The sequence below is a fragment of the Perca fluviatilis genome, chromosome 1, assembly GCF_010015445.1.
Source record: "Perca fluviatilis chromosome 1, GENO_Pfluv_1.0, whole genome shotgun sequence".
Classification (NCBI taxonomy): domain Eukaryota; kingdom Metazoa; phylum Chordata; class Actinopteri; order Perciformes; family Percidae; genus Perca; species Perca fluviatilis.
In genome coordinates, this window is record NC_053112.1 from 13,019,565 (window position 1) to 13,032,932 (window position 13,368).

At 40.9% G+C, this 13,368-nt stretch overlaps 1 protein-coding gene across 6 annotated transcripts in view; it reads right to left on the minus strand.

Annotated features, from left to right (window-relative positions):
- LOC120560419 (extracellular serine/threonine protein kinase FAM20C-like) overlaps nt 1–8,829 on the minus strand; it is a 37,830-nt gene extending 29,001 nt beyond the window's left edge. The window contains exons 1-8 of one of the 6 annotated variants that reach the window (XR_005639486.1): nt 8,654–8,829; nt 7,296–7,849; nt 5,368–5,543; nt 1,962–2,040; nt 1,495–1,587; nt 1,141–1,256; nt 747–927; nt 6–115 (exon numbers count right to left, since the gene is read on the minus strand). Coding sequence is in view for 5 of the 6 variants with exons in the window: in XM_039802924.1 (XP_039658858.1) it covers nt 6–115; nt 747–927; nt 1,141–1,256; nt 1,495–1,587; nt 1,962–2,040; nt 5,368–5,543; nt 7,296–7,810 (1,270 nt within the window). In the remaining variant the exon portion in view is untranslated. Of the gene's footprint in view, nt 1–5; nt 116–746; nt 928–1,140; nt 1,257–1,494; nt 1,588–1,961; nt 2,041–5,367; nt 5,544–7,295; nt 7,850–8,649 lie in introns of all 6 variants that reach the window. The other 5 variants (XM_039802943.1, XM_039802924.1, XM_039802933.1 and 2 more) reach the window with 5 other exon arrangements.
- Nucleotides 8,830–13,368: the final 4,539 nt, after the last annotated feature.

A 13,368-nucleotide genomic window follows, 5' to 3' on the forward strand; every position in this document is an offset into this window, starting at 1 on the left:
CATACTCATCAAGAAGTCCAGTATGACCAAATCTATGAAGTCCACCAGTCTTGTGCCTTTGTTGAACGGCTGGGTCTTTGTCACCGTCGAACAGTAGTCTGGTTCTGACTCCCACCTGAAGGACAGACAGACATGATTCACTCTTTGGCATCATTGCCTTAAACACAATCACATGTGCTTGATAGGACTGGTAGCCTCTGTATTTCACTATTTCTAAAATTTGGGCTAGGGCTACATTTGTTTCTGTTTCATTTTGGTGAAAACAATAGATATATACTTTCCACTCATTCTGCCGAGCTTAAGTTTTGTTAATTCTGAACACAGATCAATCCTCCTATATATTGTGCCATAAAGCAATTCAACATTTTTGGGCAAAATCTGACCCACACATAGCCTCAGCGTAGATGCTAGTAACTGCCAAGTCTTTTGTAAGTTTCTGTACAGCAACTCTGCTAGTAGGCTATCTCAAAATGCCTGTGGTATGACATTAATAATGATGATTAAATTTTTTTTTTTAAATGCAACACAAGTGCAACTCTAGCCTAAAGGGAAAGATGAATAAACAATAACCTCCCATGAAAAGCTAAATTAGGTTGATCGAAAAAAACAACATTTAGGAGCCCTCTTCATTATATGGTCTCACAGGAGTTTAAGTTTTGGGGGCGTGCTGAGGTGATATGTTGAATCACTATCACTATCCAGCACACTGACTCCCTCTATGACTATAAGAGCCTACACCCACTAACTTTGCCAGCTTGCTGCGGCTGTAGGAGCGTCTCCAGGGGGATCTCCAGGTCCTGCGGACCGCCAGGGAGAGATCAGGCAGCATGACAGCCAAGGAGGCTTCGAGATCTCTGGGGCGGCCACACACAGCGTGCTCTGTGGAACAGTAGTAGGAGCACTGGCCGTAGAAGCACACATTTCCCACTAGGGGGAGCCACAGGCGCACAGAGAGACGGTCAGGAGGGGAGCAGTGGGGAAAAAAAATTACAAAGGAAAAATTGAGATTAAAGAGGATGTGGGTGACCAGAGAGAATTAGAAGAAAGGAAGAACATTCAAAGAGAATCATAATCAGTTGACATACAAGGGCTTTTTAAGCAGGGAAAATGAATAATAGAGGATTGTGGGAGCGGTAGTACCGGGGGACGTAAAAAAGGTCCGGGCCAGCTTGCGGTCGGTGGTGACATCTTTGATCTCTTTGACCACATCCACCAGCCTCCCTACCACCGGTGGGATTCTCCTGTAACCCAAAACCCTGCAGAGAGAGTTAAAAAAAAAAAAAAGTAGGGAGATGGAGACAAAGACAAGTGGGATAGACAGAGAGACAGACACACAGAAAGAGAAAACCAAAGAGGGAAGGGAGAAGAAAATAAAACTGTGTTACCAATCTTGCATGCATTATGTGGCCATTTCATCCACCATTGCAGTCATTGTGTAAACTCTAGCAGTGTTGTGCTTTAGTTTCCTGGGGGGGGAGAGACTTGGTACCCTACCTGTCAAGGTGAAAAGCTGCGATTTCTGCATTGTGTCTCTCAAAGTCTGAGAAGTAATAGAAGTTGTAATTGGTTTCTTCATCTCTCTCCTGCCTGCCAGGGAGAGGCAAAGTCAAACCGCAGCACATCATACATTCATTAACTACATATTTACATCAAGGAAAGCCTCTTTTATTCGCTCACTTGCAATCAGTAAGCCCACTTGGGCTGTAGAGGTTTCTGTTTGCCATTAAATCTACCAACAGCACTTGAGAATATGAAATATCAGACATCGTCCTATATGTGCTTGGACAACACATGTATCCGTTGTCTTAATGCTTTAAAACCCCTCTCTTTGCTTCATCTACAATTTACCCTGGTGATTTATTGGATTCATTTCAAGACAACTAATAATATGTAATCTTTCTTAGATGTTATACATTCTCTGCAACAAGAGCAATGTGTTGGATTTGCCACTTGGGACTCACTTCATGGGTTTGAACAGGGCTTGTCCATAGTTGGGAAATGACATCACCAGCTTCAGTTGCGTCCCCCCAGACTTCTGCACTGAAAAACAGTACTGAGAATGTTTCTATAGCAACAGAGCACACAGTGAATACACACATACAACACAACCATGCTGTGACCTAACACATTGGCCATTAATAGGGCACACGCACACACACAAATGTAACAGAGAAAATACGTGCGTCATCACCAATATATATAACACGGTTCCATCAGTTTGTGGAGCCAATCCACACCACCGTGTCATCTCTCTGACACACACATCCTTTTTTCTATATTCACTGGGACATTGTATTAATCAAAGAAATGAACAGTGTTATATCTATGGTATTAATTGCATTCACTCCCATTTGCGCTACCAAGCCTTCAGTAGGTGTGATACACTGTATTATTAGTATTGCTTTATTGTCATTGTGCTTTTTTACTAAATTTACTGAACTCACATTTGTTTGGTAGAACCATTACAATGTATGTAAAGTATATATGATTAAAAGAAAAGCATCCCCCCCCCCCCCTTTTTAATCCAGGCCAGTAAGAATATACAAGGGGCCAGTTAAATTCTGATCTACTGGCGCAGGGTGTTTTTTTTTTTTTGATTGATCATGAAACTCAATTTGGAAGTGAATTATTTGTAGACGAACTGCTGTTCACCACAATGTGGCTGTGGGTAACTGTGAATTTTGTACAACAAAATTCAGGCATTGCCTGAGTGGAGCTCAAAAAATGTACTAGTGTAAAATAATAATAAAAAACAGTAAAGGAGTAAAAATCTGTTCATACATTCACGTGCACACACTGTCACACACATACACACATCCATTCACAGTAGTTCTACTTATGCACCCATATGAGTAAGATATTACACAGAATAGTATATACATATATACACAAAGGGATGGTAGTGTAAAGTATAAATATTGTGTATGGGGGGGGGGAGGGGGGTTGCTTTCAGTGCAAAGTTCAGTGTTGTGATGGCCTAAGGGCAGAAACTGTTGTTTGCCTGGTGGTGTGCACTTTGATGGACCTGTAGCACTTTCCTGAAGGCATAAGGGCAAACAAGTGATGGGCAGGGTGAGACGGGTCCTTTAGGAGCTATCTGTCTTCCAGGGCAGCCCCGTCTGGGCTGTGTTGATGATTCTCTCTGCAGAGCTTTCATGTCAGCCACAGAACTGTTGCCATATCACACCAGGATCCCATGTGTCAGGACACTCTATGGAGCCGGTGTAGAAGCGCAATAGCAGCTTTAGTGGCAGGTTGACTTTCTGGAGTGGCCTTAGGAAGTAAAGCCACTGTTGTGCCTTTATTTTTTTTATTAGAGTTTATGTTGGTTTACCACGTGAGATGTGGGTGCCCAGAAGCATTACGAACAATAAGACAGAAGGATGTACCTATGCTCCTGTATATCAGATCAATTTATATCTTTTTTAAGTGTTGTTTTTCCTTTTTTGGACTTCTTTCAATGTCTTTATATCTAAGGAGTCAAGAAGACCAAGCCACAACATCTTATCAAGCACTACTTTAAGTGCACATGGTTACTGTACTTGAACTCTTTTGATTTTAGTCACTGTTACACTGAGCTTATAGACACAAACCTGGTCTTCTCTGAAAGGCTACTCTAGAGTTTACATCTAAGAAACTTCAGAATGTCAGAATTAACATGAGTGATGGTGAACCAAATTTATATAATAGTATATGATTAAAAAACGTTATGAGAACTTAACAATTCCATTGTTTTGTATGTGAAATAGCAATCCTAAAATTATTCACACAGATGGAATATAAGGCCTTGTGCTTTCAAATTATGCGTAGTTTGACAATGTTGAGTGAAGGTTCAGAATCAGAAACTGCTTATTGCAAAGTATGTTTTCACATATAAGGAATTTGACTTGCTGATGATTTGGTGTATAAAAATAAACTCAACATTAACTAACCACATGCCAGCCAAAATAAGGTAAGAAAAACCTGCCCTCCATGCACATATTTATGCCTCTGCTTGGTAAAGCAAGGCTATGTCTCTTTTGAAAGACGAAATAACACATTCTTTCTCCCCTACAAATTAAAAGTTGAATTCGCATACAAAATGAAAACGCATCCTTGCTCAGTGTAATTCAAAGGGGTCCAAGAAGCGCAGCTCGCTGCTGGAGACCCATTTTTTTCTTTCTTCAATTTATTCTTCTTCTTGAACAGAAGTCACCAAAATTAGCAGGTGGGATGCAAATTCCCCACACTACTCATGCACATAAAACGTTACTCACTGACCTAAAGATGGCGCTGTACCGATCAGGTTTATGTTTTCGCAATTATTGTAATTATTCTATTATAATAAATAGATAGATAGAATAGCTGTTAAACATTACTGAGTGAGTTTGCTGACTTTATGATTATTATCTACAGTACTGTGTGGTACTGTTACACTTACACTATGTTTTGACATGAATCCTTAGCCAGTAACTTGCACTTGTGGCCACAGTTGCTGTTATTCAGATACACACTTTCATTAAAAGTAAATGTATCAACTTCGCGTGCCTGGATAGCTCAGTTGGTAGAGTGGGCGCCCGTATATAGAGATTTCCTTCTTAACACAGCAGGCCAGGGGTTCGACTCTGACCTGCGGCCCTTTGCTGCATGTCATTCCAAGTCTCTCTACCCTTTAATTTCTTCAGCTGTCCTGTCCTTAGCTGGCCTAAAAATGCCCAAAACAGAATCTTTAAAAAACAAAACAATGTATCAACTTTCTAACCCAAGCCTAATATCTAATCTATTATCTAGTGGCACACTCAGAGTGAAACGAAGTTAGTGTGGAGGAAACAGCTTGATCGATTGATACCGATGTGTTTACTTCATGGTCACTGGCTCGTATTTTTTCCAATCCATCCTCTGCCGAGCACTCCAAGGCCCTTCAAAGCTTCACTGTAGCTTTCATTTCAGGGGAACTTCAAAGTGAATCCACCTTTGAAAGTCTAACCCTAAACCTCAGGTGTCACACAATCACAACAACCCTCCTTTTTATTTCCCCCTCTCCTTTCCTGAAGCCCACCCACCTTCACCTCGACAGGTTTCGGGTAGAATTAGTTTAGGTAAAAATGAAAAAATGATCTACTTATTAAGATAGCATGTTGTTCTGCCGGCTGCAGTCCTACAAAAGTCGTTTACACACTGATCGATAATTGAGTGACCTTCTTAACTGCCTCAGATCCTTCTCTCCTCTGCACGAAAAACAATGCGCTTTTATACATGATCAATGTGTTGTTGGTGTCAGGATCTGTGCTGACACCAACAACACACTGATCACTAAAACTTTTGAACGAATACAAAAAAAGAAATATCACTAAACTGAAAACACAGCTCAGACGTTTTGTGTCACACCTGCGCTGACAACGCGGTGCGTGGCGAGCTGCTTGGTCAGCAGCTCCATGTTGGGGTCACGATGGGGGTACAGCTGCCAGCGGGAGATGCCCAGGTGGAAACGCAGCCAAGGAGGGTGGCTGTTACTGCTGCTGTTCCACTGGCCGTCCACGTAGTCTGCCTGGCTCGCACTCACCCTGGAAAGAGAAGGAGGGGAGAGTGAGTGATGGGGTGGGAGGTTGAGGAGGAAAACGGGATGAAGTAGAGTGTGTCAGCTTGATGCTAAGTGGTAGAGAGGTCGCCTGCCAATCGGAAGGTTGGTGGTTCGATCCCTGGCCCTGCAGTTCCATGCCGAAGTGTCCTTGGGCAAGACACTGAACCCCGATTTGCCCCCGATGCTGTGCCATCGGAGTGTAATTGTGTGTGAATGTTTATCTGATGAGCAGGTGGCACCTTGTACGGCAGCCTCGGCCACAGTGTAAGAATGTGTGTGAATGGTGAATGGTTCCTGTACTATGTTAAAGCGCTTTGAGTAGTCGTTAAGACTAGAAAAGCGCTATATAAAAACAGTCCATTTATTACATTTATCCTCTCAGAGACTGGCACCTGAAATGGCTTGGCTAGACAAAGAACTGATGATTTGTCCAGAAGCATTACTAAGAAAATAAGTTAGTGCTCATATTATTCTTTTTGTCTTTTTCCCTTTCCTTTATTGTGCTATATATCTTTTTTGTGCATGTTATAGGTTTACAAAGTGAAAAAGCCCAAAGACCACCCCAAAGGGCCTTACCATCTCCAACAACAAACGTGCGTCACTTTGTAACACATGTCATAATGCTCGCCTAGCTGCTAGCATGGCACGCCCTCATACTCTGCTTCTGACTGGCTAGTAGTCCTTACCTAGCTACTGCGCATGTGCGACTCCCAACAAAGATGAACAGAAGTGAGATGCCTCACTCTGTAGCTAAAACAGAGAGCTCAACACACAGGGTGAAAAGAGCAGCTGCAGCAATGTGCAGTACAACAAAATATAGTGTTTTTTGAAAATTAAACCATGTAAACCTATTCTGATAAAACCTCTAAATACAATTATGAACCTGAAAATGAGCATAATATGAGCACTTTAATGATTAAGTCACGTATCAAGGGAAATCGCCTTCTAAAGCTTCCATATGTGAAGCTTTTTTATGTCATTTAAAACCGAATCTCTTTAGGTTTTGGACTGTTGCCATTTTAGATTCTTCCCTATTGTGATTGGAATTATCTTACTATTTACACTATTATTTACTGTTACAGATGGGAAATATAATTACTGAATGGAAACAATAACTGACACTAAAAATCACAACAACAAAAAAATTGTTAGTTGCAGATATAATAGAAACCAAAAATGTCTGTAAAGACTACAGTATGGATTCTGTTGAGGAGGAAAGTAGAAAGTAAAAATAAAAAATAAATAAAAAGTATTCCAAGGTTCATTCCAAGAAATTAACCGACAATATACAGTAGCTCTGTACGTATAACTGCAGAGACACCACAGAAACCTATAGCAGCAGCATTGTAAAAAACAAGAGGAGATCATGTCTGCTCCCTGCAGTCTGACCCATCTGGTAAAAATATTGCATCTAACATACATGCATTTGTATTTCAGAGGAATATGCAACGAAACCAAGTGTAATGTTACCAGATATTATCACATAGGATACATACATTTAGCTTATAGATTTAACTTGCTTTGGATTTGTGTTGTTTTTCCACCTAATATATTGGGTGTCAAAATAAGTGTGTGTGTGTGTGTGTGTGTGTGTGTGTGTGTGTGTGTGTGTGTGTGTGTGTGTGTGTGTGTGTGTGTGTGTGTGTGTGTGTGTGTGTGTGTGTGTGTGTGTGTGTGTGTGTGTGTGTGTGTGTGTGTGTGATGTGAAGAGATGATGTCACGTAAAATCACTGACCACATCTGGGAGCTCTTCTCACTGGCCTTGGCCTTTGGTTGCACTTTCAACAGCCAGTCCTCCTCAGGGATAGGAGGGGCGGGCATATTGTAAAGAGGATGGTCAAACAGCGCCTCCAGCTTTGTCAGCCCGGACTCCACAGATTCAGCTCGGTTGGTGCCATAGCGACCCACATTGACTGGCATGTCCACTGAGGCATATTTACCTTCTTTCACTGATAAGCCCACGCCAGAGTGTGTTTGCATGTGACCTTTAGCATCCTTATTGGCATCTTTCTTGGAAGAATATCTTTGTGTGGTATCGGTTGGTGGCTCAGCTAAACCCCTGATCCCCACAGTGGTGTAGTTGGTGTGTGCCAGGTCTCTCAGGATGTGTGTCCTGGGTGGCAGTGGGGGGTCACAGGACTGGTGGTGAATGGGAAGAGAGACAAGCGCCAGGAGGAGGTGGAGGGAAATGGTGATGAAGGCCAAGGACAGACAGATTGTCCTGGAGCGACAGCGCATACGCAACATCATGCTCCTGAGAGCAGGGTGAACACCGAAGGGAAGGAGAGCCTAAGTCAATGTGGTGGAAAAGATTTATAAAAACGTGTTATATATACTCATATATACTCATATACAGTATACTTTCTCATATACTCATATATACTGATATACAGTATACATTCTCATATACTCATATATACTCATATACAGTATACTTTCTCATATACTCATATATACTTTCTCATATACTCATATATACTCATATATACTCATATATACTGATATACAGTATACGTTCTCATATACTCATATATACTCATATACAGTATACTTTCTCATATAATCATATATACTCATGTACTCATATATACTTTCTCATATACTCATGTACTCATATATACTCATATACAGTATACTTTCTCATATACTCATATATAATATACTTTGTCATATACTCATATACAGTATACTTTCTCATATACTCATATATACTCAAATACAGAATACTTTCTCATATACTCATATATACTCATGTACTCATATATACTTTCTCATATACTCATATATACTCATATACTCATGTACTCATATATACTTTCTCATATATTCATATATGTATATATATACTCATATATACTTTCTCATCTACACTGTAGAGCATTAAAAGCGAATTAAAGTAACAGCATCAACAAAGCTGTAGCCGACATAATGAAGAACATGGCCTTGATAAAGGCATCACGTAAGCTTTCAACACTGTAATTAAAACAGTAAAAGTCGGTCTGCTCCTACTTGTTCCCATTCTCAAATGACCTCACTGAAGTCACTGCACAAATCCTCTTACATATGAAGAGAGGCAAAAGGCAACTTACTTACAGCTTATTTTCTTTTAAGATGCTTTCTGTCACCCCGTTGCTGCTGCTGCTGTTTCCCAGTGGAATAAGACAGGACTCTATCCAGTATCCAGTCAGCCTGTACCCTGTTGTTTCTATCTGTATCTGTATGGTCTGCTACCGGGCTCAGACAGGAAGGGAGGGATGCCAGGTTAAAGTGATCTGGACACGGATCAATGTGTTTACTCTCCATGTGAACGTTTTTTTTCTGCCAGTGTATTTGTCTTGTGTGTCCTTTTTGTCAGTGCATTAGATCTTTTAAAATGCTACTCACCTCCACAACTTCATTTGTACAAAGGTCATTTGAGAAAACTTTGAAACTTAGAAAACACTATCTTAGAAAAAAAAATACTACTCTACATCTTACATGTAAATGTGTATTTGATGCTAAATAGGCGCGATTGGCACAGCAATTTGCCTGATTTAAATTGACAGCCAGAACTGTGTTAAACCATTCAGATCAGGAGCTACTTCATCCACAAACTTAAACGTGCAATGGATACAGATAGCAAAATGATCTGTACTGTGCATTGCTGCAGATGGTTTGATAAAATGATGTTTCTTTGACATCATTAAAACTTGGCTACTATATGAGTACGAGTGTAATAAGTTCTGCTTCTGCCTCTATGGGCAGATAATCACTGGAGCTGAAATCTTCACTTTCTGTTGCACTTCCTCAGACAGGTTAATTCAAAGTTTTGGTTTGGTCCGGTAAATGCTGTACCACATTTTGGCTTCGACACAGAGTTTTCTGTGAGCAACCACAACTGCAAGACAAATACAGACAAACAGAGAGGCAGAGAGGGAACATTAAATCAGTGTGTTATTGGGGAAATGTACGGCATTTGCATAAACAGTAAATGATCTGCAGTCTGTGAGAGTGGCTTCATAACCAGGCAGTGGGCGAGACTGATGTTTCATATGCTGCGTGTGTGCGGTGTTTGACTTTGATTCAGGCACCTCAGACCTCATGGAGAGCCCCGCAGGATACACAGTTTCTGTGAAGTATTACTCTTTAAAGTCAGCGTGTGTGTGTGTATCTACAGTACATGTTCTAGGCTTTATGAGTGTGTGTTCTCGCAGAGCAATTCACGTGAAAGATCTGAGAGAGTGTAATCAAAATGCATGTGTCGTAAGCAAAGAAAAGGACCACCTTCCTTAAAAATGATAGTCTGACTCATCGCTATCAGCTTAACAGAGTGTATTGAACAGACTTAGTGCAAGCTTTATTCCTGTATTCATGCAAGTGGTCATATTTGTTTTTATTATTATTCATCAGCACTCATTAAAAATGGATGTTTGGGATTACAACATGAGCCACGTGCAAACGAAACTAACGAAAGGAGCATCATGAAAACAACAGTGGCATTGAAAGCCATCGGAGACTGAAGGAAGATTATATTTCTGCATGCGTTCGGTGTTTATTGTCAATAAGTTATGACGAGTGACTGTCAATCTACAAAATTCTATGACTGGAGAGAGCACACACAAAGATATATACGGGGCTGTGGTTTATTTTAGCCGCCAGAACGTCTCAGTAGGACACATTTTTAATGGATGTCAGTCAATGAGAAAATACTTAACTTTTGTTATGTTTGCATTATTACTATTAATCAAGAAACTGGGACTTTAAATTGAAATGTGTATGCGCTTGGCCCTCCTGCTTATTTATCTGTGGCCGCATCCTTGTTCAGCATAGAGGCTTGCGGAACTCGTCTATTTTTTAACCAAGGTTGTCAGCACCATTTAGAATTAAAGAGCACATATTCTGTGACCCTCTGAGCCATTACTTAGGTGTAATTAGTATTTCTTTCTCCTTCTTCTTCTTCTTAATTCTAAGGGTGAAGAAAATTCTTCTCAAGGATGTCTTCAGCCTTTGGCGACGTGATGAGAGAAATCAAACAGCATCACCACTGACATCTCTACCGTCTTTCCTTCAATGTTTTGATGTGTTTTTCTTCCTCTGGGCCTTTTGTTTTTGCTAAGCGTCTTACTTTTTGTCCAATGCACTCTCTCTCTGTCTGTGTCCCTCACTGATTTATTAAAAACAATCCATTTTAAGCTTGACTCACACATCACACAACACTCATCTTTCATCTCCTCCTGCCTCTTTATTCTCACTTCATTTCACCACCCTCCTCCATTTTCTCAGAACTTATGGCCCCCTTGATCTCAGTCTGGAAGCGAGCTAATGAAACACAGCTACGGACGGTAGAAAATGCGAGTTGCCTCACGCACGCACTTGCAGAAAGACACACAAACACATTCATATTAATATTGGATTGTTTCTCATGTCTCGATAAAAAATAAAATAAAAAAAAACACAAGCGACGGTCAGATGAAAAATTAATCTCGCTCTCTTTTGCTGTCCTCTGTCGCCCTGCGTCTCCAGCTGCCCGACTCTCTCTTCTCTTGCTCTACTCCTCTCTAACTCTCTGTATCCTTGGGTGACTGTTCTGTAAAATTTCCATCTCTAAACTCCCGAAAAACACTTTCTCTCTATCACTAAGTCTCGTTTTTAAGAACCAGCTATTGAATTCTGTTAGTTGTCAGTCACTACATTTTCAACCCCAGATGCCTTCATTCTTTTACCTCCTGTGACACACACACACACACACACACACACACACACACACACACACACACACACACAGACACACACACACACACACACACACACACACACACACACACACACACACACACACACACACACACACACACGAGGAGGCTCCAACCTTCCACCCATCGTTGCAGGAGGGTAAGGAGGTTGCTAAGATACAGCACTGAGCGTTTTCCAACACAGAGATGCTTTGATTGAGAACGCAGTGTGACGGCCGAAAACTGTTTGAAGTCCAACATCAACAGTTAACGTTCTAATCGATTAGTATTTCCACATTAATAAAATACACTTTTCTACTACCTGTTGTTGCTGTCCTAGCAGCCACCACTGGTTCAATTTTGGACCTAAAAAAGTTTAGATCTTTTTTTTTACAAAGTAATAATTACACTGTTCTTTTATACATTGTTTTGTATTTTCGCTGCGACACCACAGCAACAACCAAAAAACCAGAAGATGCCGGTCGCCCATGTGGGATTTGTTGTTGGGATTTTGGGGAAAGGTACGCATTACATTTAAAGTGCTCATATTATGCTTTTTGGCTTTTTCCCTTTCCTTTATTGTGTTATTTATAATTTTTTGTGCACCTTATAGGTTTACAAAGTGAAAAAACCCAAAGTCCACCCCAAAGGGACTTACCATTTCCAACAGAAAACACTGTTCACAAACTGCTCCAAACAGCTCTGTTGTAGTCCAGCCTTTACTTCAGAGACAAACGTGGTCACTTTGTAACACGCTATAATGCTCGCCTAGCTGCTAGCGTGGCACGCCCTCATACTCTGCTTCTGACTGGCTAGTAGTCCTTATAGCTACTGTGCATGTGCGACTCCCAACAAAGATGCAATAGAAGCACGATGCCTCACTCTGTAGCTAAAACAGAGAGCTCAACACACAGCTCAACACACAGGGTGAAAAGAGGAGCTGCAGCAATGTGCAGTACAACAAAAACATGGTGTTTTTTGGAAAATTAAACCATGTAAACCTATTCTGATAAAACCTCTAAATACAATTATGAACCTGAAAATGAGCATAATATGAGCACTTTAATATTTCCCTCTTGTGGTAATGTGTCCCTGACGTCACTGAAAGTTTGTGCGGGCCTAATGCAGGACAGTGTGCCTTGCTTTGTGACCCGGGGCAGAGCATTTCAGTGTTGAGACCGAGCGAACCAGCAGAGCCTTTCGTGTGACTCTGTGGCTCTTTGTATTAATATTTAACAACGTGGAGGAGACACAGGGAGAGGGAGGAGATATATAAAGAGCGTCTGAGATGAATAATGAATGAGATGCATCACAGGGTGGAGCCATGTTTACTGACACAAGACCCACCGCATTAGTCACTGCGGGGTGGTTAGAATAACTGCAAAAGGTGCAGGCTCCTCCACATTAAGTAAGCCAACCAGCTGAATCTGGGTGAAAGTTATCAGTGTATTATATTGGAAGAAATCCACAAAAATCCAGATGTATCTCGGTCAAATCAATATCAGTCACTAAGGGTAGATGTTTATGGGATGGAGAAATGCCAAAGACTTGTAAGCCAATTGTTCTCAAACCTGGATTGTTTCTCAATAGCAAAAAAATACCATTAATGGATTTTTTTTGTTCTCCTTTTAAGAACTCTCTGGCAACATCACAAGGACAGAGAGAGCACCAGTCAGTGTTTACAGAAAGCTTTCAAATGAATCATTACTTACCTTTAGTAAAAAACGTTGAGTAACTACTCTGGCACATTCTTTAAATGTTTTCTTTTTCAAACAAAGACCACTGAGACAGGATGTACTAAAATAAAGATACTAAAAGCTAAAAAAAGAAAATAGTATGTTGTGCATAAAAGACAAGAACAACTCATGAACAGCTCGGGTCCTTTGGGCTCAGAGTAGGTACTTTACTGCATTCATGCAGTGTCCCCGATTGAAGACCATAAGCAGAGGATTATGATTAATTCTTTAAAAATATGGAGCTTGGGCGCCCGTATAGCTCAGTTGGTAGAGCGGGCGCCCATATATAGAGGTTTATTCCTCGACGCAGCAGGCCGGGGGTTCGACTCTGACCTGTGCCCCTTTGCTGCATGTCATTCCC